We start from the raw sequence: 27,116 nt of genomic DNA, 5'->3' as shown, positions 1-27,116 counted from the left end.
TTTATGCCACTGAATATATAATCATAATATAACAGCATAATAATGCAAGTAGGCCTACACACTTTCAAATGACAAAAACCATTTAATTCTTTAGATCATGGAAATGAAGGATCAAAAACTTTAATATCCTAAATAAAAAACTTGAATAAATGGTAAATATTTTCTACAAAAGTGCACAAGTAAAAGTAAAAAAAAACTGAAAATGCACAAAAGGCACTATGGAGATTTTCCATTTACAGATTTTTATGGCCTTCTTTTCTCAGTAAAGTAAGGGTGCACTATTGCTGAAAACACAAACCCTACTTAGCAGTCAGATGTCCGTATGAACAAAGAATTTATATTTGCACCGGAAGAGTGAATTGCAATCAAGAGCATTCGGACTTGTTCTTCCAAACTGTATGTAGTTGTCAGGAAAACACTATAACGCCTCAAATAATGCCTTTTTTCACCGGTCGTATGTAGGAACTGCAGATGATTGGCAAAATGTTGGTGACATTCGTTATCGTGTAAACATAATAGGCAATATATATTGCGTCACCAAAATTGATTGAGGTCATGCACATACATTGCGTGATAAGTCGATATATTGATTATTGCGACAGGCCTAATTTCAATTACTGACAGGGATTTAAAAATCAGTTGTTAAGCTTTTAATAAATGCAACAACAGCAGAAACATTAAAATGATAGCATTAAGCCAGCCTTTAAACCAGTTTTAAGAAACAGGATGAGTCAAAATGATTATACGTATTTTTATCAGCTCAATAAATAATTCTAGATACCTTATTATCCAAGTTGTTTAGATTTTTAGAATGCACATTAGCTTATTTTCTATTAACTGGTTAAAACTTACAACAATGCATGTGGTCTGAGTTTCACAAACAAAAACCGCAGACAGGCTGAATGAAAATGTAAATCCACTCTTTGTCGGTAGGTGGTGCTTATGGAACAGCAGAAATAGAGCTGTTTCCCAGGTAACCTCTGTAAACAAAGTAGCGCTGTGCTTAAAAACACTACGCGTTACACGGAGTCAGTTCCCTTCAGAGATACATTCATAGAATCTATTCACACTTCAGTTCATCAGCACTCGGTTGTAAAATCACTTCTTTCCACCATTTTTCAAACTGGTAAACGTTTCATCCCTAGTCCCTCAAACTAGAGTGAGCTTGGCGACCCTTCGTAAATCTTTAGCGGTGGTCGTGACCCCCAGGTTAGGAAACACTGGTGTAGAGGGAGAAGAGTGTGCTGATTGTACAGGTGTTGGATGTGAAATTTCCCAGTTAAACTAGCTGTTGTCTAGGTGTCAGAAAGCTGGTGATTCACTGACAGATGGAGCTAGGAACAGAGAGCTGGGTTAGTTTGGTCTGGAGGAGTGTTGGGATGATCGTGTTGAAAGCTGAGCTGAAGTCCACAAACAGGATCCTCACATAAGTCACAGGTCTGTCGAGATGTTGCAGGATGTAGTGCAGTTCCATTTTGACTGCATTATCTACAGACCTGTTTGCCCGATAAGCAAACTGCAAGGTGTCCAGCAAGGGTCCAGTCAGGGGTTCAGTATTGTGATTTTTGGGGAATGATGGTGGAGCATTTGAAGCAGGAAAGGACTTTGCATAGCTCCAGTGATCTGTTGAAGATCTTTGTGAAGATAGGGGCCAGCTGGTCAGCGCAGGATTTCACATCCTCTTCACAGATCGTAAGAGCGGGACTTGAGGAAGAGGGGGGTTGCTGGAGGTGTTGATGAATGCATGGAAAGAAGGTCAGAACGGGTGCGGGGTACTTGAAAGTACAACTAAAGAATGGAAGCAAGATATGGAAAGGCAAACACTTTAATTAGATTTTTTTTTTTATCATGTCCAAAGTGCTTTATATTTATATTTTTGTTTAGCACACATACTTCCAAGTTACAATTTTTAGTTAAATTGGTCACCAAAAGAAACAAACCTTGTACAATTCGTTGATGGACAGCAGCACTCAATGACTTTTGTCAGACTATTGTTATGGTAACTCCTTTTAGTTTGTTTTCATTTCCATCATGTGTTCCTTTGTTCAGTTTTCCCGTTCCTCATTTGTGTTCTTGGTTTCAGATGTGTTCACTATTTATGTTGTTCCTTCTCCTGCACTCCTGGTCCGATCTCAGTTGTGTTTAGATGTGTTTGCACTGCCTTTCTGCCTGCCTTTTGGATTTACTATTAAACTTTGTCGTTTGGGACTATCTTCATCTGCCTTTGTCTGTTTAACACCCGTGACAATAATGATAACTCAGATATTTGTATGTGTTCCTCAGGCAGCAAGCATTTTTAGCATTAAGGTTGTTATGAGCAAGTTTTACACAATTATTCCAATGTTCGTTTGACCTTTCATCTGCTGCAACAAATACATGTAGCTGCTAATGACAGATGCAATATGCAGAGAAACTATGGTTTAGAAATGCAATTAAATACAGCCCTAAAGGCATTACTTGCATGACTAGATGTCAATAAACAAGTTGGTGTCATTTGGGGCAAAGACTACATCAGCTTTGCACATACTGTAGATCTTTGGCCTCTGGATGTTTAATCATAGGATCAGAAAGGGCTCTATGGACTTAGCTCAAAGTCATTCTTCTTAATGCCTGGTTTTCCACTAAGTAATCCGCACTTCAGATTTTTGACACTTCTCAGTGCACCATGGGAGGCATATTCAAGTTCATCATTAACCCTCAAAGACCAAATTGTGCAGTGATTAAATGTTATTCTTAAATTATAAAATATAGAAATATAGAAATAATTAAAAAAATATATTAAATAACAGCTCACGCACACATTAAATGTATCATAACATCAGTTTTGGCAGGAGAATATTTACAATTTCTATCGCCCACACAATGTGGTCTCTGCCAAGCAGTGGTCAATTCCAGTGGACATCTTTGCTAACTGTTATGCATCAAATTTGCAGTAAAATTCCAAGTGATAAATATTTCACCTTTTTAGAAAATGGGTAACATCCCTAAACAAATTAAATATTTAATTTAATTTAATTTAATTTAATTTAATTTGCCTAATCAAACTATAGAGAGAGGTTTGCTCTGAACTGTCAACTTATTGGAAAAGCTATTTATAAAGGTCCAAACAACTGCATTGTACAATTCTAAATATACTTTTCAATTCAAGTCAGTGAGGTGTAGAAATGTCCAAGGATCTGGAAACCATAGAGTATTGGTGGGCTGGGGTGAGTTCAACTCACTGAACTTGTAGCCTTCTAGGTCAAAGCATCTGCTGTAGGCCTTTGTCTAAATATGCATTTTCAGTTTATTTTACAGCAGGGTCAGAAATCTGTAAGAATATTTGAGTGTCATAAAAATATCCAAATTTAAGCCTTCCAGCTAGCTGGAAAATCGTCTCAGGAATGAGAAAGCATTTGTATTTGTATATTTCAACTGAAAGATGAAAGTTTTCATGTCATTGTTTACTGGACATTGTAATGGTCTTCAAGGTACATCACAGAACCTGACCTGATTCAAGTTTGACTGCATTCAACATCCTGCATTCATGCTTAAATAATTTATTATATCAACATGTAGTTGTGAATGCTGTAAGCTCAATGGTTTGAAATTAAGCATACTGCAAATGCTTTCCTTTTTAGAATTCATTATGAAGGCCATGCTTCACAGCTTCCAATTAATAGATACAATACATGTCAGAATTTCTTCATTTTAAAGCAAAAAAAAAAAAATGTGTAAAGCAGAAACACAGATAATACGTAAGCAATAAGGTACGAGAGGCTGTGCTGTTCAGCCGTGACTTATTCACGATACAGCACTAGCCTCGAGTACTATATTGCTTTTATAAAATGGTTACCACACAATACAAATATTAAAGCCAAAAAATATGTATCAATGCAACTTTCATGAAGTAAAATCACTAAAAGGCTTCCTTCCACTGGAAAAAATAGTCCCTGACCGTGAACATCAACAGAAGTTACATTATTACACCATTAGATGGCGGCAAAGACTGTCTTTATGAGTGAGTCACTCAGTAGCAATAGCTTTATATTGAAAAGACTGAATTGTTGTGAACACGGAGCAAGACACAACCAACAAATGCATTGACTAGCGCTGTCAGTGACAGGAAAACCCCTTAAATGTTAAAAGGACAAGATATTGCAGCGGACATTTAAACAGATTTTTTACTCGATCTCTTTCTCACGATACTCTTCTACATAATACAGTAAGCTTCAATGAACAATATAAATTGAGAACAAACCGTTTACATTGCTAAGAGTGGTTGCTAAGGGTGTTATACAGAACCGTTGGCTGAAGCGGTCATAGCCAATCAGAATCAAGGACAGGAACTAACCGTTTTATAAAGGAACAGTAAAGTCTGTTTTTTTTTTATCATTAACATTTATTATCAACATTTACAGAACATGATAAACCATTTAATAACTTTTAAATTAAACATCACTAAATGTGCTTCATTCTCTATCATGATCTCTGGCAAGCATGATTCTCTCTGTATAAATGAGCACTGTCTGTCTGTGACTACTTGCAGTATTCAGCATTTCTGCTTATGTTCAGATGAAAGGAAAATTATTTCCTATTTTCCATGCCTAACGCTGTTTATTTTCACTTTTAAGTTTATAATACAGAATTTTCAGGTTAAATAAATATATAATAAAAATACTAATACAATTTTTAAGTCAAGATAATATCGACTGGTCTGCCCGTCTGTAGGAAGTAGAGACTTGGCTACATAGATGACAAAAGGAATTCGATTTAGTCTCATTGCACAGTTATCAGGCTCAGTTCTGTTGACCCTCTTTTTTATGCAGGGTTATGTTACAGTGAAACTAATTAAGTAAAGTGTCAAATATTCAGTCCTTCAGCAGTATCGGTAATTAACCTAATTACACATTAGGTTAACTACCAGTCTTCACTCTGTTATATGAGCCAAAAATAGGAGGTTAGTATCTAGAATAATAATTAAGGGGTGAGTAACTTCCCAACCTGCGTAAATCACATTAGTCCGCTGGGCATGGAGAAAAGGCACAGCTGCATACAAGAAGAAAATTGATACAGACACCAATATAATTTAGAGATATTCTAATAGAATGAGAGGATTTGGTTAAAACAGCATGTATTCAGTAGTTCAGTCCTGAGCTGTGACAGAAAATTTTCAAATTCTAAAAACCCTCCATACAAATAGTGTAGTATCTATATTACTAAATGAAATATCATTACTAGAGATGTCCATTTTCAGTTTTCAGGAATATTAATAATCAATTTCCATTCAAAATGAACGATCATTAAAGTTTTTTTCTATGTTAAAAAACATTTTCACACACTTAACCCATGCAGTTTATTGTTTATTGTCTACTACTAGTATGCCATTCATGGGTTTGTCTCCCCCAAATGTATAAACATTAAGCCTCCTCAGGTACCATCAAAACATTGAGAGCGGCCCGCTCAGATCCGTCAATCTCTTTCCAGCTGGGCATGGCTACTGTAGCAGGCTGAGCCAGAGGGCGTTTAACCGGGCCATGGTTGATGTGTTACCTGGGAAAACACATTCAGCTTTGGTTATAGAAGTGCCAGCCAAAATTTGCTGCATTTAGACCTTTTATTAAACAAGTCATGAGCACGTCAACGTGAACTGGGGATTGTGATGCAACGCGCTACAACGGACACTTCAGTACCATATACAGCATCATGATGCATCCATTCAGAAAGACAAATGTATAGTTTATAATATTTACTTTGATGTGTCTAGTGTAGACCATCTCAAACAGTTGTGGCTTATTATAAGCAAGATGCTCGTGTTCGCTCTAGAGGTCGCGTTAACTGAAAATTTTCCATCATTGACTGAATTTTTTTTAGCAGTGACGGAAAAATCTGAAAGCCGTCCGTCATTTTGACAGATTACACTGAGGGTCTATTGTAACTTGTAACTGTAATTCTCACCCCTGTCCACTTGGTGGCGAGTGCACTCTTGCTTGAATGGTCAACGAATGGCTTTTCTGAGTTAAGTGACAGTGTTTACAAGCTGTTTTATTGACGTCTTTCCGCGGGTGAAACTCTGATTTAGCGATTAAATGAGACATGATACGGATTTCGGTAAGTTTTACTGTATCTTTCAACATATTTTCTGATGTTCATTCATGTTTATTTTGTTCTGTAACGTAGTAAAGAGGAAGGTCGCGTTCACTTTCGCTCTGCTGCTTGAGCTGAGGCACTACAGTGATCTCTCGCGCCACATAAAAAGCGACAAAAGGGTATTTATTGTTTGAATTTTGTGATACAATGGACAAAATTTGAAAGCTGAGAGTGTGTTTCATATCAAAAGTAACAAAGCACAAAGCTTATTGCGATGTATTAGACAATTTCATGATAAAACTTGAAAAGTGACCCACAGTCTCTGTTCAACTTTCTCTTCATAAATGTGCATAATCTAGCCTAAATACTTGTCCTGTAAATTCGTGAATAAAAATGAATATGTGAACAAAAACAGAGCATATTAAATAGCTTATTATCATTAAAATATAAAAATTAAAATGATGGATAATAATAGATTATGAGAGAATTTTTACGACCCTGTCCTCTGCTCTAGACAGTGTTAGCTTACTCATGACACATAGCAACACAGCTAAAAGTATTCCTAATATGTTGGACCTTTCATTCAAATTAACTTACTTTTACCTGTTGAGACAAACCTTCATAAGCACCTGTAAGAGATGTCTTTGTGATGTTTGAGTTGGGGGAGGCATGACGCATGAAAGGGCGTGTAAGGGGCATTTGAAAGGTTGTTTGATTAATGAAAATATGCTTTATTTTTGTAATTTTGCAAGGTCCCATTAGTGTTGTAGAAACTTCATACATCCCCTTTAACTTGGTTAAAGAAGTCACTGCTGCTCACCACTGAAACACATGATGTTGCACCAATTTTCTCCACTTCTCATCTCTCATAAGTGCCGTGGTGTCTATTAACAGACACTGGAGCCACACAAATAGTGCTCCTCACATGAAGTGCACCAGACTATCAAGTATGATGTCACACATCAATGTTTCTGAGCCCATGCACTCGTGTCAGACCCCAAAAGCAAACTGTGAAAATATACACTCACTATGTGCTGTAAAACTGAAATAGGCCTATATCCTAACTTTTATCTCCATACCAAACTCTCTGTTGGCCAGATAGTGATTCATCTTTTCTCAGTCGTCAAAATATCAGGATGCCGTGATCACAGAGACTGTAGTGTACACAGTGGGTTTTTAAATTCTTAGCTTAAATGAATGCTATAAATAAATAGTGCCCATAAACGGCTGTTAAGAACGTATTTTCAGTTGAAACGAAGTGGAAAGCTTGGACCCGGAAACGGTAATGTCACCACTTAACAAGCAGATTTCTCCTTCTGCTCATCTGAACACAAGCAAAGATGCGTAAAGACACACAGACAGCGGTGACCTCTGACATCTCACTCATAGTGCACATTTAAACAGAGAAGTGCATATTAGAAATGACAGAGGCAGAATAACATTATCACTGTAAATAATGCTAAAGTGCTTGTTGTCATGTTGTACTTTAGACATGATCACAGTGTTTGTTGTGCCCATAATTTTTGTTGCAGATTTTATAATTTTTTTTCAATCAAGGAAGGATGCGCGTTTGACATGAATACATTCAGTGCAGGGTCTAGTGCGCACACTAATGTTGGATGATTTTATAGACCGTGTTTTCGCCATTTGCTTGTATGATTACTGAACGCAGTTGTGCTGTAATTTATTAATGAACAATCTGTAAACTAGATTAAATCATTAATGCAGATAAATTGATCAAAAATCAATCATTAACATTAGCATTATATTATATAGCTATAACTAACTAGCTATATATTGTGCCCTTCAAGTGAAGTCGGAAATATCGCAATTAGTTCTGAACATGAATGATCAAAATGAAGTTGTATTTAAGTGGGAAACTCTAGATGTCAATTTATATATATATATATATATATATATATATATATATATATATATATAAAAGTACAATCTATATAGAGAGATCAGTATGCAGAAAGCAAATCAGTAGTGAATTATAATTAATTAGTTTTTGCAAGTTGTTTTAATTTTATATGCTGTATTTCAGTCATTTTAAGGTTTTGATGAAGGAAACATCTGTAAAGTTAGTCATTCAAGGTCAGTTTGCTTTATGTAAATTTTTTTTAGTTTTGTTAATGTATGAATAAGTGATATTAATTTATCACTTACAAATTTATATCACCAATTTTCATCATTTTAAGTTCAGATGTAGTTATTTGTGTTCATTGTTAGTTTGACTACTTCCATGTTATGTATCCAACTTGAATGCGTGATATAATGAATGCTTGACTCTCACGGGAAAACATAACTATGTTACGAGGTGGCAATTGACCCTTCGCCGAGGATTTGACTGACAGGCGATCTAACCAGTCATAACGCCGAATCTGCCATTTTGTCCGACAAAGAAGTCAGGGAGTTAGTAGATTAACGTTGGTGGACTTGAACTTGAAAAACTGTGTGTACTGACATCTTTCCGTGGTTAAAACAACATTCCTTATGATGTTCATTCATGTTTATTTGATGCTATAAATGAACTAATAGGAAGAGATATTCGGTTCACAAGCCGCTTGAACTGAGGCACTACAGCGATCTGTCACGGCACATTAAAGAGCCACAAAATGGTATTTATTGTTTAAATTTCTTTAAAATGACAAAATTTGTCATTTTAAAATTAACAAAAAATGACTTTGTTTCATATCAAAAGTAACCTGCTCTGTCTTGTCTGTCGACGCGTTGTCAGTGTCCTCTTTGCTCCGCAATGTATTTTTCACTGCGTGAGAGCATGGTGTGTGGTGTGAGAGCGGCATGGCTTGTCAGACGTAGCAACACTAACTAAAGGGGGCAGATCTTTGCGAACAGTCAAATTCTTATTTGTTCGATGTGAATCGTACAAAAATGTATGATTATTAGAAAAAAGTAAGCATGAAGGTTCACCCCTAAACATAGCAGTCATTGGGACATAAGCAGATTATATGAAAATGTACATCAGATCATAAGAATACATACGAATTACCCATCAATTCACCATAACGTAACGAATACCATGAGATTGTGTTGGGGTAATGGTATCATGCTAATAAGCCAAACCTTGACCCCTTAGAAAAACTCAGAATTAATAGTCAATAGTTTTGATTTTATTTTCTTTTAATCAGAAAGCATGCATCTAACTAATAAAAAATCTAAATGCATCAAAAACTATATTGCCTGATGCAGTTAACTAAATTCTTGGTATTGGTTCCCCAGATAGCTTTTCTGAACTGCTGTACTCAGAACTCCAGTTTGGAGAAGCAAAAGAGGTGTTTATTCACCCATGTCCCATCTGAGAACAGAATGCCAGTGTGACTGGTATCTGGTGGTGACATTACATCAGCAGGGAATAGCACGCAACAGATCAGATACAGCAAACAGGAAAATTTCCATGACACCTTCATATGCATTGATTCCTGTGTTCTTCTGACATCCAGGAACTTGTTTCTGCCCTCTAGGGAAGACTTTAAAAAACACAGTTCTACTGTCACCAGACCCACTGGGTGCAATAAGTCTCTCATTCATTTTTTTTTTTAACAGATCGGATGATGACACCATAAAAATTAGATAAGCTGTATGATATGCTCAGGGACTGCTTTAACAAACTTATTTCCTCCTGAGTCCTGGAGTCCTTGTTTGTGTGTTTAACAAGCTACTTTGCTGTTGCATTGTTGTTGCTGGTGCTCGGTAATTGATGTCTGTGCCTCCTCCTGTCTTCAGGTATTGAGTTTGCAGAAACGATGACAGCTACTGCTGAAAAAGTTCTGCCTTTCCAATCCTTGTCACTTACTTTTAAAAAGTCTTTACTTTTCTAATGATACGTTTTGCCCATATAACAGTACAGCATCTGTTCCTCGCTGTTGCTTGTTTGTTCCTGTTCTTTGATTTGATGTTTGCACACCGCTCACACTGTGCGATGTAAAAGCATTCGCCACAAGCATAACTTGCAGAGTCTCTGATGTCAGGCTTCCTTTGAGGGATGTTATCTGGGCTTGGTTAAAGCAAACTGTTGTTCATGGCTGACCATCAACCACACTTTAAAAGTTAAATAACTGCAAAGCAAAATAGCATCTTTGACCAAAAGTGAATTTCTAATCAAGAAGTTAGGGGGCTTCAATTACCTGATTTAACTGCTTGGAGGAATGTAATGGCATTGTAAACAGCTTGATAAAACTGTTATTTTCAATTTCAGCAAATAATATTCTCATTTTACTCTCTTTGAAAGAACTAAAAGTCTGCCAAAAATAGAAAAGAAGTGCAGAACTGTGCAAATGTTGCTGTAGATGAGGATATATTTTAAAAATAATGCCATGAATAATATTTATCATTGAACTTCTTCTATTAGCTAAATCCAAATCATATTTGGTGTCTTCAAAGCAGTACACTTTCAAGGTAATAGGTTTTTGGAGCTGAGCATTTTGGAAACTTTTCCACAGTTCATCTATGGATTTTGCCTGCCTTTTTTCTCTCTCACTTTCTTCAGTTTCTTCATGTAATTCCATGCTGACTTGATGAGGTTGAGATCAGGGCACTGTGTGGGTCATACCATCTGTTGCAGGACTTGTTCATGCAAAAATCTTACTGGATTATGACAGTATTTGGAAAAGGAAGGTTTGAATTCTGTACTGAAACACTAAAGCTGAATGTTTTTTAATGAAGCATCTAATATTAATAAGCTGTGGTTCATGGTCATTGCCACTCATGTTCTTAGCACCCAGGTCTAATGAACCTAATTATACTGTACTTCATCAAACCTGTGTGATACCCTGTCAAAGCTTTGTGTATCTTTTACCAGTTCAGATGAGCTTTGCAAGGTTTTAATGGAGGAACATTAAGGATTGTAGGGAGAAGATGTCCTTTCATCACCTGTTTGCTTCTCCCTGGAGATATTCTGCTCTCTTTGCCACCTGTCTAGTGTTGCCTCTTTTTTGAGCAACTTGGGCTTATTTTCCTTAAACTCACTTTTAATTTCGGAAGTCATGGCTTTTGGGACTTATTTCCATAAAAGTCACATTTTAGGCTTTCTTAGCACAATTAAATGTGTTCTACTATTCATGCTACATTCTATATTATGGCATTATTAATCACTGTGGTTTGCTTGGCCTTTTTTTGTAGTTTGTTTCTCCCATTCTGCCTTTCCAAGTTCCTCCCTCACCTCAATGATGAGTACTCATTTATTCTTTCTCAGCTTTGTGTCTGAATATTTTTGGATTTAATTAAGGGATGCACATAATTCATTGGTAAACTGTTAACTGACAGAATTTTGACTGATTAATACTCTTAGGCCATGTGCACACACTGCAAATAAATGTGGTTGTCATTTCACATTTTTGTGCTTAATACCGTTCTGTACACAGATCAGTAATTTATGGGAATGACAATTGCAGGTATTGACAATCGGATTTACTCAAAATCTATGCAGTGTGTTTGTAACCAAATTGTCAATTCGTCTGTCCGTCCGTCCATCCATCTATCCAACTCACTCTACCCTGTCTGTGTTCCCTCTTAGTTATAAAGCTCAACAGAAATGCTGATAATCCCTGATACATGTAAGCCATTTCCCCTCTTGCACTCTGGATTATTGCTTTACTGAAGAAATCCCCTGCTACAGACACAGGTTATTAAGGAAACCTAAATTGCCTCACTGGAGGGGAGAGCAGCTCAGTGACTAGGAAGTCATTTTCATTGAGTCTGGATCATTAGGACAGATTAAACATTAAAGACCTTTTATCCAACCGTAATCATTATCTGTTTGGTTTGATGTTCAAATGGGTGAGTGTGACTCTCACTAAACATTTTACATGGGAATTATCCCTATGATACAAAATACACAAATCAACAAGGTAGTATAGCATAAGCAACAAAATATTTCTGTAAGTTTGTTACTTTACCTTGATACGAGGATTTCTGCTTTAGTAGTTTTTCATTATTTGTCCGAAGCTGTATATCATCAATTCCCTTACTTAACTCCAAATATTTTAACCCTCATCTGGTCTGGGAAGTATATTTAGGATTCCTCAATGAACTTTGACACAGATTGGCCAGCAGTTAATGACTGTTTAGAAACAGCCCCAGCTTAGCAGTGTCCCCAAAACTAATATTTTGTATAAAGAACATCATGCTGGCATTTTATGGTTTTAATTGAGTTGTAAGTACCTCCACAAAACAACAATTCGAGCACAGTATAAATGCCAAACTCAACTAGGATGTACCTAGTGTTGTCAAAAGTACCGGTACTTCGGTACCAAGTCGGTACTGAAAATTTGAAAATGTGACGATACCAGCATTTCTGTAGTACCGAGAGTACCGAGTATCCGGGTATATTCGGTACCCACTGATAGGGCTGTGCCAGTATTTACGTGAATATGAAACAAGTGAAGCACAAAGCTTTGTTCATGAAGAAATAATAGGTTAGCAATTAAATGTGACATCGCAGCCATGGAAACATTTTGGTTCATGCTGAATGAGGGAGGTACGCGAGTCAATATTTAAGCTTTGTCAGCTTTGTGTTCTATTTTGCGAATCACGATCTGGTCACCTGATTAGCAGAGAATTTAACAATATTCCGTTAGTTATTCCACTGAACATGGAATCTCCATTTCTTTTCCCAAATCTCACGCAGGGGATTATAATCGTTTCTTCCTTTCGTTCGCTTCAGGCCTATTATATTCGCATTCTTTACTGTGGTAAAGTAGAAAAAACACTGTAGGACAGAAACCTTTTTGCTTGCACGTCAATTTCTGATAAGGCTCGTCAAGTTTATTTGTATAGCGCGTTTCACACACGGCAATTTTTAGTTTCGCTGTAATGATGGGCCAACTGCGTGAGGATCCATTTGCAGTTTCTTTATTGCAAGAACAAAGCACAAAGCAGACAAGGGCAAGACAGTATCGTAAACAGGGACAGGCTTAGGTCGAGACAGGCGGTAGAGATTCAGGGTCTTACAACAGGCAGAGTTCAGGGCAGGCGGCAGGCAAACACAGTCCAGGAAGCAAGCAAGGTTCAGGGCAGGTGGCAGAGGTTCACAGGAGATAAGCAGTCCAAACAATAACAGAGTAACAGTCCACAGGAAAACACTCAGTAATGATCACCGGGGCAAATCAAGACTTTGCAGTGGATGGATGCGTGTGTACGTCTTAAATAGTGTGAGTGTGATGCAGTGCAGGTGTGCGCAATCAGTCCTTAGGAATGAGGGCCTATGGGTAATGTAGTCCAGAGGGAAGTAGCTCAAAACTCAGGTGACGGCTCCCTCCGGCGGCCGGGAGGAGGAGCCTCGGGAGCCGTGTTCATGACATTCGCTTTCTCTGGCCTTTTACAACAAGTGTCAGTTATCAGGAGATAACATGAAGATATTATTGAAGAGAAATTATCTCTTTCCTGCTCGTGTCCCACATCCCTCTCAAAGCGCAGAGCGGTAGGCTGTATGACGCATCTTTGTGTGGAAATAAAAAACGAATGTTTTTTTTTTTTAAATAACATTTAACTTTCTTATTATTTAGTTTACCGTTATTTACTGATATTTATTTCATAGTTTTACAGGCTGTAGTGTGTTGTTTCACTGACAGAATAGCTAAAATAAACACGCACGTCTGTTACAAAATGGATGTTTGAGCATTTGTTTATTTTTTTTATTATATTTAAAAATGTATTTTATTGAGGTATATATACACACACAAACATACACACACACGCTCCAAATATTTATATGTATGATTACCATCATATTTAATATGTTTTTAAATTAGGCTAGTTAAATAAAATAGTAAAATAGTTCCAACAAATTTTCCTGTGGTACCGAAATTGTTACCGAGAACCGTAAAATTTTAATGGTATTGGTACCAACTACTGGCATTTTGGTACCGTGACAACACTAGATGTACCAGTTGACAATGTTTATTTAATTACTATGCTCTATGATGCAAAACATTCTTCTTAAGATTGGTTTATATTGTTTATATGTGTTTTATAGTGTAATAATGGTAACAATAAATACTTGAAAATTGTCTCCTAGAAACAAGTTTTCTTTCAGTGTTGTCACTAGTTCTTCATACAAATGGACTGTAACTAATTGTGTTTAACCACTGAAACACTCTGTCTTAGAATATGTATGTTTGCTTGAAGGCACATTATACATGCTGTCTGTCAGATGTCAAAACATCTGGCAAAAGAAGAGCTTTAGTCACAGTAATTATTATCAGGATGTCAGAGCCTTTCACAGAAGAACAACAAAACGACAGCAGTGGGACTAAATTGTGCTGTTGCCCAGAGGACGCCTCAAATATTATAACCCTTTTATGTTATTGTCTAATGAGAATAGACTCCTCAGTGCATGTAATGCTGTTTTTAAACTAAACGTAGGAAAGTGAGCAAGCAAAGAGCAAAACAACAAACTTGACCTTTATGTCGAAGAAAAAAAACAAAATCTTATTTAAAAAAGCAGCTTTACAAAAAAATAGTGGCAAAGAAAAACTCCCTCAGATGTTTGAGAAGATGAGGGATAAATAAATAAGTGTAAATTATGTAATATAGTTAGCCACATAGTAAATGATAATATTGAATAGTTTGCTTAATTAAATATGAATACAATGACTAATAGGAATCCATGCAAAATGCACTTTTCTTTTGTAATAAACTAGAGAACAAACAAATTAAGTTCAAGGTCTATGGGAGAACATAAAATGTGAAGGAAAACAGGATTTGAGATCCACATATACTGACATATTCATGCTGCATCTGTACAAGACTTTGTAATTAGTAGGGGGGCGTATATTGATTTAATGGGGATGGTAATTTAGCTGGCAGTGAATCACCCCCTTTTCTTTTGTGGGCTGATGATTGTGCAGATTACAGCAGCTTACAGTATTATATTAGAACACATTTATCATTCATTTACTCTTTGAATGGGGAGAGGTGAATAGGTAAATAGGTAATTAGGCCCTCAGACTGTGGAGTATCTGTGGAGCTGATGTTTTTCTTGATGCTGCATTGCATGTGCATCCATTCTTTAAATGGATATGAGAGGATTGGCTTTTATTTCAAGGGTTTCTGATAACAGTCTAGTTCAAATGTAGACTAGACCACTTTGGACCTTCAAGATCAAAGGTTGAGGTTATTATATTTATATATATATATATATATATATATATATATATAGCTTTAATGCTTCTTTGCTCTCTCTGGCATTCTGACAATTCTAAACAAGTATAACACTGTATACAGCATTATATCATGAAATATGTCTCCCTTAAATGTGATTTCATTTCTTGTAATTTCATTTTTATATCTCACATTTTATTTTGTTTCTCGTAAAAGGGATCTCATAATTGTACCTTCATTTCTCATTTTAAATAGCACATTGTGACTTTATATTTCACAATGTGATTTTTTTTTTAATCATAATTACTTGTTTTATTTTTTACTTAGTTGTGTGAAGTAACTTTTTTTTTTCACGTGCACTGATATTGAACAAATTCGTAAATTGGAAAACATTCAAAAATTTCACCAACACAATGTAATGTTGATTATAATGTAGAATTGGTGAGTTATTTTTAGATTGTTTTGAAAATAAACATCTCTGCCTTGCCTGAAATGTTCTTGGAAAATCCTTTTCGGGGCTGACTGGACAGAAAAATGGAATTCCCCTTTTTATGTGTCTAAAGATGAGCGACTGTCATATAAAAGACACATTGCCAGATACTTTTCATGCCACATATTCACCCAATTCAATGAAGTCTGTGACAGCGGCAATATTTAAAGTGAGCTCTTACTTACCGTTAGACCTGACAGGGCATCTAAATCCTTCTCTGGTTAATGTCAGTATGGCCAGGCTGCTGAGCATAGAACAGACAGGGTAAGAAAGCAGAGGTCAAATCAATAGAAAGCGGTTATGGAGTCACGCTTTTCAGGCTTTCAGCTGTTGAGAGACAGCTGCCCAATTCCAAATTCCCTACGGGCTGGACTGTCCGTCATATTCAGTGGCTAAGGATTAAGCTGGGCACAGAAGGGGCTGATGTTTTGACAAGAGAACACAGCTTTAAAGAGATACTTAAGAAAGAAACTTGGCAGTGGCTGCGAGACGACTACACACACAAAATAACAAGATGTTCATTAATGTTTACTTAAGCCCCGTTTCCACTGCAGGAACCAGGGTCTAAATAAAGTTCTGGGTAAAAATTCTCCCCTCAAAAAGTACCTGCTTGTGAGGTAGTACTTTTTCAAAGTTCTGGAACTTTTGGGGGTGGGACTTGGGCGCTAAACTAGCTGATTGGTTGTGTTCACACAGCATTTTGATTGGTTGACTCCACACAGCATTTTATTTCAAACACCATTTTTAAAAGTCTGTTGCGGTGCGTGCAGTGAGAGTTGTTTGCTATTTGAATCAACATTGAAGTTTAAAATTACGACCGATGGACCGACGACGAGTTTCAGGCTTTATTAAGCTTATATGCGGAGGATGAAATTCAGCAGGAACTGGAAAGTCTCATTAATATATTCATTCATTCATTCATTCATTTAAACTCTAGTTTGAGTGTTTGGCATGGTAATGGATATGACAAAGCTAATATGTTTGGTCTTTGCGGAATAGATCTGCTACACTGCTGCTGCTACAGAGCAAGTATAGGACTTGCTACTGTCAATACATAACACGCTGCTGTGAGCAAGTAGGACATGCTGCTGCTGTACAATATTGCATGCATGAATTACCTGTAGCAGATCTATACAGGTGGAGCTGGAGGAGGTGGAGGGTTTTTGAAAGTGTGCTGCAAACTGCTACAGCAAACTCTGACCAAGTATTTGGAAGTTGAGCAGCGAGCTCATTGGCTGCTGATATAGCAGGAACCAATCAGCTGTGCCCTATATGCAAGTAAATTGAGTTAAGGACCTATCACTTGGAATGTTTACGTTTGAGCAGCTCCAACGTACAGCAACAGCACATTGTCAATGTATTATTTTCTTACTGGTTAATGTTGCTTGTTTTAATATCATATTCAAACTGATTGCAATATTTCATTAATTCAGATTCATGTATTTGCTCAGCTATAAAAATCAACCCATCTGTTTGATAATTCTCAATCAGTACACGTCCATAGAAGAGTAAGATCCTCTAAATGACCCTTCACTGAGCTCTGCCTTCCTTGGCTACTGTTGCTAACTTTAAGCATTATGTCAGGATTATATTTAGTTTTCTTTTTGTTCCCATGTTTGTTTCTGGTGGTTCATTTTAATCCTGATTAGTCCCTAGTTTTTTCCCTTGGTTACTGATTACGTTCACCTGTCAATCATAATGTCTCTGTGTATTTAAGCCCTCAGTTTCCTCAGTTCATTGTCTGGTATCATTTTTATTTCATGTGATTGTATGTTAGTTTTCTCCTTCGATCTTTTGTGTGTATCTTTTTGGATTACTTTGTATTCTCCTGCATTGTGCGATTGCTACAACCACAAGTATGAGACGCTTTACATAAGATTCCATAAGAATCAACTGGACATTTATGTGAACAGCATGATTCAGTTAGATGTACTCATAAAGTGGTAAAAATTGACTGAAAATTATTAATTAATGTGGGATGGAATTATAATTAATATGTGCGGGATATACTTAACTATAATATTACAAAGCAGTTATATCTTTTTTTTTTTTTTTTTTTAAAGAAACAGCATAACATAAATTCAAAGCATAACATACAAACTTAAGGCAATCAAAATTAAGGTAACATCTTTTTACTGTCAAATTAAAAGAGAATTTGAAAGTGATTGCAAGTGATAACACTAATGTAACATTTCTACAACACACTTTGATTTTCATTTTTGCTATTGTAAGTGACCCAGCAGCATCATGCACAAGGGATGAAAAAAATATCTGTACAGGGATCTCTTTTTGAGATAATTTTTGCAAGTCAGTTTAGACAGGCTGAAAAAAATATTGAGCGCAAAAGCTGATAAAGAGGTTACTGCAAGGGTTTAAGAGATGCTTGTCACTGTCAGACTGAAGACAAACTCTGCCTCTCTCTCGATCACTCTCATAGAAGAATAGAGAAAGACTCTCCATCTTAACTTTACCCTGAGGCTCCTCTCTCAAGAGCATGCAAGGTCAAATGTCTTTTCTTTCCTCTGTTCTTTTTGTCTTTGCCACGAGAGCTGATTGTGTGGGTTTGTGTTGATGTTTTGTGCAGGAGAGTCAGCGGAGCAGGCCTGTGCAAGACAGGGAGAGGAAAACTTCACAGAAGATGAGGAAGAGCCGGAGCGTTCTAACTGTGTCACCTAATGAGGTGAGTACTGGGAATACAGAATCATATAAATGACAAGTTGATTGACTAATTTATGACATTAAACAGCTCTTTGGCATATTTGATTCTTATTGGTTATATGCAGCATTGAACAGTCAGGTGTTTTGGAATTATTCAATTGGTTTTGTATAATGAATATTTTTGTATCATTTTTTCCACACTTAGTTCCGGTCCTTAAATTTGATTGGCAGAGCAGTGTGTAAACAGTGATGATATTTAATCCGCATTTGTACAACTTTACAGATGATCGATGATATTATGTTTTCAGTCACATTTATCAAACGCAGTTTACTCATGTACTTAATATGAAATGATAACATTTCGCTCTGTTCTGTGTGACTTTTGCTTAAAACTCGTTTCCAAGGATTACTATATAACACCGTGTCCTAACCAGACGCGACGCCGCAACAAGTGATAAAAGGTATCTTTTCCATGTTAATTGGAGTTTTTGTCCTAACCAGCCGCGACGGCGACACGCGAATATTCTATTGTAGAAACGGTTTCTAATTCTCCACGATGTCGCGGCTGGAACAGCAACACAAAGTATGGCAATGATAATATCTGGTACTGTTCATGTGCTTTATTTAATGTTAAAAGTGTCTAATGTGAGTTTCCAGCTGTTCCCAGCTTTTTAGCTGTAATGAAAATAACACTGGCTAATTCACCTCAGAGCTTGAAAATAAATAAATGGGCATAAGAACGTTCAAACTGTCAACTCAATGCGAACAAACAAGTGTATTCTATGACAAAGATTGGTTCAGTCACTCCGTATGTACTTTAAATAATGTTTAAATTGTGTAATATTTATGAATTTTACTAGGTACTTGCCCATTTCATCGTGTCTGCTGTGCTTTTGCCGAAAGAGCCCGCCCACACTCTCTTCTGATTGGCTGTGGATTTTGATTGATTTTATCGCTTCTCATTTTCACGTCGTGTCTAGTGTGGACAGTCAAATTGCTCATCGCTGGAATCTTATCGCATCGCGTCTGGTTAGGACACGGTGTAAGAATATTTATTTTGTTTGCCATGGGACACAAAAGGCGTTTTCTCAGTATAATCCTATATGCTGTGATTGACAATAGACCCATAAAATACACCAAAAACGCAACATAATATAAGGGGTACAGGTCAATTTAGCTCAAAGGGAATTATTAATTTCTAGCAATACTTTGTAAAACCTGACCTGAACGAACCATCAATCATTAATTTAACCCTTCTATCGTTTCTTAGGCAGGGTTATTAAATTTTCAATCAACGCACCAGTTCAATTCGTTACTTGCTTTTGTTGTTGGTGTCTTTGAATGGGGATTCCCTTCATGGTCTTTGCTGGAGAGGGATTTCCCAGGTTCTTTGATTGGCTGGTGGTCTCGTTGTGTCTTTGAGTGACGTTTTTTTCTTGGGAAGCCAATCACGTTGGTATATTGGTGGATGAATGGATGCGGAGTCTCCCTCGTGGCTGAAGTTTGGAGTTTTGAGGCCGGCAAAGACTGTAGAGTCGTTGATTAAACTTTGCGGCAAAAATTAACTTAGAACACGAGACTCTCAATGGAAAAGAAAGGAAACTAAGTAAAAGGAAGAAAAGTAAATGAGACAAGAGCAGTTAGATGGCTTGAATGAAGCTGTTCGTTCTTAACCCATCTTCATCTGATCTTGATCTGCTCTCTGTCTTTGTCTGCTTGTCTTGGCCTTTAATCTGAGGTGTCTATCCAGCCTCTTTGAGAGTTTCTGACCAATTAGGTATCGTCTTTGGTTCAGAGGTGGCTGTTTCTCCTCCCCTCACATAAATTACATGTTATCACATGGTCTCTTAACTTTCTCGTTCTTAGCAGAGAGTACAGAGGGTACAGTTTAGACATGATTCCTATAAGAATACTATACATTTTACACAGATTTCATTCATCATCTTTTGAATTATGAGCAGACGATCATACTGATAGGAAACAAGAAAAACTTTCAGTCAACCATTCAATAGTTATAACACTTACATGAATTATGTGTGATCTAAGCATAATAGTCACATATATAGGTTGTAGACATGATATAAAATTATGCAGTTGAACGATTACAAGTCTGTCTAGCATCGTTTTGGGATGATTTGATGCATTTTTATATGTAAAAGCAGTCTCTGTGGTTTTTAAGAGATTTCAATCCTGTGTATGAGCTCAGGTCAAACAGAGGTCTTTGAAAAGGAGAAGGCCTGTTTTCTCTCTCTGTCTTGGGGATCAAACAGCCTCTGGCGTTAACCCATGGTTTTCCTCATTCAAGTCATGATGTGTTGTCTTTTCGATCATTAGCCTTGGGTTAACTGCCCAAAGTTGACAACGTTCTTCCTTTAGCTAGGATTATCTCTTACAAGCGTGCATGATCATAAAGTACTTAGCTGGGGGTTCCTAGACTGAATGGCATTCCAAATGACAGATCCTCTGATTTAGTGTTGATTCGGAATTCTATGGAATTCTGTTTGAATGAATCATCTCTGTCCGATCTGCTCAGTTCCTACAATAAATTTACAAAAGTAATCCAAATCTTCAAAATTCATACAATTGGGAGTAACATACCCACATTTTTACGGGAGTGATATCAAATGCTCATTGGTCATTTTTAAGAAATGGTTATGGTCAGGTTTAGATGTAGGAGTGGGATTAGCCACTTATCTTTTTAATGCTATATTGTTACTAAAAATGTAATTTTCCTACACATTTCTGTAAATTACGTTTTATATATTCTTGTTTATTCTATATATAATTGTAAAAGGACAGTTATACAAATACTATCTTTGTGATAGACTTTTTAAAAAAATATTTTACGTTTCTTTAGCTCTACATAATAATGTTTACATTTGACTTTTGTCAATACATCCATACTGTATGTTTCAGCATCTATCCAAATGTACAGAAATGTAGGTTTTGTACCTCTAAATGTTACGTATGAATACCTCTATATTAACAATAAGATCAGGCTGGAATTTTCATTGTGATCACAGTACTTGCACTATTTATGCTACAAAAAGGCATAGAATAGTGCATAAGTATGCAAATTGGGAATAATCTGAGTCAGCCACTGTCCTGATTTGTTCGAAAACTCAGGAACCTTATTTCAGGAATGAAGCCAGTGACTGTCAAGCCACTGTCTTCTTTAAGTCATTGAATCATTCAGTCAACAGATTTGTTCAAAAATATTATTCAAGAACTCCACCATCTCTTAGGGTGTACTCACACTAGGCTCTCTCAACCGTGCCTGAGTGCGTTTGACCCTCAAAGCCCAGTTCGTTTGACAAGTGTGATTGCTCCAAACCGTGCCCGGGCGCGGTTCGTTTAGCCGTCCCTGGCCCGCTTGGAAGAGGTGGGCCAGAGCGTGGTTCAGTTGGGCTCGAGCGCGGTTCGCATGCAGTGTGAGCGCTGACCGTGCCTGAGCACGGAACAGTGTGCACTACTGTCATCATTACTACGGCAAACATCTTTTTTACTACTTGGATAGTACACTTTTCAGTTAATGTAATTAAATTGAGTGTATTTGGCTTTATAACGGGTTTGGTTCTCACCTTATTGATGAACAGGAATTGTAGTTTGCGAGCAAAGCTGCAAATTCCTCCATTAACGTCAACTGTCTTCGTAATAGTCCTCTGATATGTGCAAGTGAAAATCGCGTGGCATAAATGATAAATCTATTAGGCAATATCTTAGCGAAAAAGTGCATTTCTTCCTGTTTTCTTCCATTCAGAAAGTTGCATTGTATATGACGTAAGCGTGTTAAGGGCAATGTGAGTGCAGGCCATCGGGGGAGTGGGGAGGGGGGACAATCGTGCTCGGGCTCGGTTCAAGGCAACTGTGCCTAGTGTGAGTACACCCTTAAAATATAATGGTTATTACCTAAAATGGCTGGAGGTGTATAATGACGGTTGTTAAGAGCAAATGTGAAGACAAGGATAGTCAAAACGTGGATCTACATCCCTGAGATAGGGAAGAAAATGTCATGAGAAGGAATGGGGGAAGTTAAAAGGAATGTAGAGGAGATGGAGAGGTGTAGGAAAACTGTCCCTAGATATGAGCTGAGCCAGTGATCAAACCGCACAAAGTGTTCCTTGACAATCAGATTGTAGGAAGATGTGTGCCTGTAAAGATAAATGTTGAAGATATACTGCTTTTTCTATCTATCTTTCTTACTCATCCTTTCACTTGTTCAACACTCTTTTCTCACTGTGCAGATCTGTTTTTTATCATCTATGGTTTCCTCTTGTTTTGTACACTTCCTAACTTCATGTATGTGTATGTTTTCAGCAGCTTTGTGGTATTTTTTTAAAGTGTCATTTTGGTTGACATTGAAAACACTATCCTTATTACAGAGGATGTAACAATTTATTCAAGATTAACCAAATCTAAACGTTTTAGAATATTAGAACTACAATACCCTGATTATTCCAAACCCTGATCTATAACAAATGTTTACATGTTACATAGCTGTATGTAGTAGCAGGTGAACATCAGTGCCTGGTGACATTTAGAAGCAGTGTTTGAGGGTTATCTAACAAGGTTAACCAAAAGTCTATGTTTTTGACACATGTGTTTGTAGGAGGCTTTTCAAGGAAATTTTGACATTCTTCTTCTCTGCATTTTATTCTCACATGTACACACACACAGACAAATGTGCACTGTTAAAAATTGTTCTTTTTGACACTGCTTGCTTTCTCTGCTCTGTTGTCAATCTAACAATTCCTGTTCAAGTCTGCTGCTTCCTGCTTAGCTCTGCACACTCCATCCTAGTTGACATAACACATACTTTTTTATATATGGGAAGTGTAAAGCTGCTTCTTTATCAGCACTCTTATTTAATTCTCCATCTGAACGTTCTTCAGTCTGTTTTCTTTAATGCGATTGGTCTTTGAATGTACTACAGTATGGTCTGCGGCCTTGGACCCATTACATTGAATTCACAGAGCTGTTTAAAAATTGATAGAGTCTGTTGCCAATGGCTGACATGATGAAGACATGAAATGCAATAGATTGATTGTGTAACCACAAGGCCCATACAGACTGACATTTAACATAAAATATTGAATATAAACCACAGAGTGCTACCAGACTCAGTATTTTTGAATTTATATTGCAGAGAATTCTGGTTGTGAAGTATTTGAGTTTGTTAACATATGGTTTGTTCCAAGAACTAGTGAGCTGAATAGAATACAACAATAGAAAGTCATGTTTTTTTTTTTTTTTTTTTTACATTATTATGCAGTACACTCTCGTTTTTGCCTTGTCATATATAATTCAGACTGCAAACTCATTCGTAACTCAGGTAAATATGATTTATTTTTTGTGGTCCTTGCTAGTTGCCCTTTTGTCATGTCATGTGATTACATGCCGCATGTGTAGCTTGCAGCCAGTTTTTAGCTTGCTAGCGTTTCACCTTGCAGGCAGGAGAGTTTGTCCTTGCATGCTTTCAGATGGAAGTCTTTGTGGTGTGCTGTGAAATTGGAAAAGAAGTGTCACTGGTCTGTGTGTAGTTCAAACATGAGGTCAAGAAGTGCACTTCTGTTTCCACTTCATTTGTGTGCAGTGGAGACTGGAGACACAGCCTGTCATCTTTCTCTGTCTACTTCTTTCCTCTCGTCTGTCCCTTTCTGCATGTATCTTTGGGTACTTTTCATAGTCACTGTACTCAAATATTCTGCCAATTTGCTTTCTTTGTTTAAGGATAGATATTAGCACTCCAATGTACTTTTTTGTGATGTTGCTTCTGTCCAATGTTTGAGGGTTTTCTCTGTTTGTGTTTTAATAATTTGGCTTGGTCAACTTAGTTTGAAATGCTAAGCCAAGTCTTGGATTAGCTAGCTGAGAGGGCTTCTGTGTTGTTTTAGCCCTTGAAAGCTCAGGACTGTGCAGTTTTGTCACTTTTTTTTAGGTTCATATGGAAATTAATTAATGTAGAAATTAATTAGTTGATACAATCCTAATTCTGTTAAATGCATTATTTACAATTCTGTAGAGTCTGATTTCCTGTCCATGTAGAAAGTGTTTTTTGAAGAAAAAGTACTGATCATTTTCTGGCATGACATTGTCTGTTAAGTTTACGGACATTTCCTTTAACCCTAATATACACGGGTATTTGTAAACTAATACAAGCTGAAATTCAAAATACAGGTAAAACACCTGTGAAAAATCAATACAGAAAATTCATTCATATTAACACAGACACTGTAGATAAAGTGTCTGCCAAATGCATAAATGTAAATTAGTCTCTATTAGATGTGTGTCCAATTTATTGAACTGTTGGTTTATGAGTAGCCCCCTGAACTCACATCGATATTGTGGTGGGTCTCTTCTGTCTCTCTAGGCATCTTTAATGATTCTCTTTATCTCATTTGGGATAATTGTACTAGTAGTCATTCACAAGGGTACTTAACATAGTTAAGCTACTTATCTCCTTATATTTGTTAGGATTATGTATAATTATTTGTGAAAGTATGTCTTTACACTTGGGATTTGTATACAGAATCATGTTTATTGTAGACATTTGCTCAAAAGTTGATTAAAAAAAGGCAACAATACACAGTCTTCATGCAGTACAGTACCAACTGAGTTCTGACCTGAGGGCCGTCTGAAATATGGGGGCTTTCAAATCCCCAAATACTGTACACTGTGAGTGAAGTCAAATGCACTTTTTGTTCAAAATGCCCATCTTGGTGAGGTATTAATGTATACACTATCACTGGTATTAAACAACAATATTAATAATAATTGTCATTATCCAATATTAATATTAAACTATGTTAAATAAGCCTTAAGCAATAATATTTATTCAGTGGAAAATACTTGAAAACTGCATTAATATGTTTTAAACTTAATAGTTATTATTATTATATAACTTTATATAAAAATCATTTGTATTAAACAACAGTATTAAAATAGTATTAAACAACAATATTAAGAATAGTTGTCATTATTCAATATTAATATTAAACAAAATGAAATACAAAATAATTTTTATATTTAATATTGCTTCTTTAATTAATATTAAAAGTACTTAAACTACTTTTAATTATTGTAACCTTTGAAATATTGAGTGTTCAATAACATTAGTTTTACGCTGTTATTGGTATCGACTACTGCAGTGGTTAATTTTTTTGATGTCTTCTTTATCTAACACACCTGATTCAAATCATTAGCTCGTTAGGAGAGCGCTCCATTAAAGGGTTAGTTCACCCAAAAATGAAAATTCTGTCATTTATTACTCACCCTCATGCCGTTCCACACCTGTAAGACCTTCGTAAATCTTCGGAACGCAAATTGAGATATTTTTGTTGAAATCCGATGGCTCCGTGAGGCCTGTATAGGGAGCAATGACATTTACTCTCTCAAGATCCCTAAAGGTACTATTTAAATCAGTTCATGTGAGTACAGTGGTTCAATATTAATATTATTAAGCGACGAGAATATTTTTGGTGCGCCAAAAAAACAACAAAATAACGACTTATATAGTGATGGCCGATTTCAAAACACTGCTTCAGGAAGCTTTTGAGCATAATGAATCAGCGTGTCGAATCAGCAATTCGGAGCGCCAAAGTCACGTGATTTCAGCAGTTTGGCGTTTTGACACGCAATCCGAATCATGATTCGATACGCTGATTCATTATGCTCCGAAGCTTCCTGAAGCAGTGTTTCGAAATAGGCCATCACTAAATAAGTCGTTATTTTGTTTTTTTGGCGCACCAAAAATATTCTCGTCGCTTTATAATATTAATATTGAACCACTGTACTCACATGAACTGATTTAAATATGTTTTTAGTACATTAATGGATCTCGAGAGAGGAAATGTCATTGCTGGCTATGGAGGCCTCACTGAGTCATCGGATTTCAACAAAAATATCTTAATTTGTGTTCCGAAGATTAACGAAGGTCTTATGGGTGTGGAACGGCATGAGGGTGAGTAATAAATGACATTATTTTCATTTTTGGGTGAACTAACCCTTTAACTGAACTGAGTGTGTCAGATAAGAGAGACCTATACAAAGTATGCAGATCGGTGGGTCGCCAGGACTAGGGATGCAGCGATTAAACGATTTCACAATTAACCGCGATTTAAAATGTCACGGTTAATTAATTGTAAAGGCTCTGCTACACCGAATGTTTCTGTTGTATAGAAATGTTGCAACTTGCACAAAATGAAAACGAAGTTACACTAGCGGTGCACCAGCTTAAAGTGTCATGCTTATCAGAGACACGGAGATTACTACTCCACACACTAGATTAACTATGGCCGAGGGACCAAACAGCGAAGCTTTATTTCCACCAAAGAACGCCACCACCGTTTTTAACAGTTTTGTAATTTTCACAAACATTTCATGGCCCCTACAATATTTTGTTGTATGAATATCTGAACATGCAGTATATCAAAAGAAAGAACAGAGCCTCTGCTTTTAAACAAAAAAAATTTATTCTAGCTTCATGTACAAACCCGATTCCAAAAAAGTTGGGACGCTGTACAAATTGTGAATAAAAAAGGAATGCAATAATTTACAAATCTCATAAACTTATATTTTATTCACAATAGAATGTAGATATCATATCAAATGTTGAAAGTGAGACATTTTGAAATGTCATGCCAAATATTGGCTCATTTTGGATTTCATGAGAGCTACACATTCCAAAAAAGTTGGGACAGGTAGCAATAAGAGGCCGGAAAAGTTAAATGTACATATAAGGAACAGCTGGAGGACCAATTTGCAACTTATTAGGTCA

At 36.6% G+C, this 27,116-nt stretch overlaps 1 protein-coding gene across 1 annotated transcript in view; it reads left to right on the top strand.

Annotated features, from left to right (window-relative positions):
- Positions 1–27,116, top strand: part of pde4ba (phosphodiesterase 4B, cAMP-specific a) — a 176,378-nt gene that overhangs the window by 14,868 nt on the left and 134,394 nt on the right. The window contains 1 exon segment of the mRNA XM_051896307.1: positions 18,267–18,362. Coding sequence (XP_051752267.1) covers positions 18,321–18,362 — 42 coding nt within the window. The 5' untranslated portion in view covers positions 18,267–18,320.

This window comes from Ctenopharyngodon idella, chromosome 6 (genome assembly GCF_019924925.1).
Source record: "Ctenopharyngodon idella isolate HZGC_01 chromosome 6, HZGC01, whole genome shotgun sequence".
Classification (NCBI taxonomy): domain Eukaryota; kingdom Metazoa; phylum Chordata; class Actinopteri; order Cypriniformes; family Xenocyprididae; genus Ctenopharyngodon; species Ctenopharyngodon idella.
The sequence above is the reverse complement of the archived record's forward strand: the minus strand, read 5'-3'. Positions and strand labels throughout refer to the sequence as shown.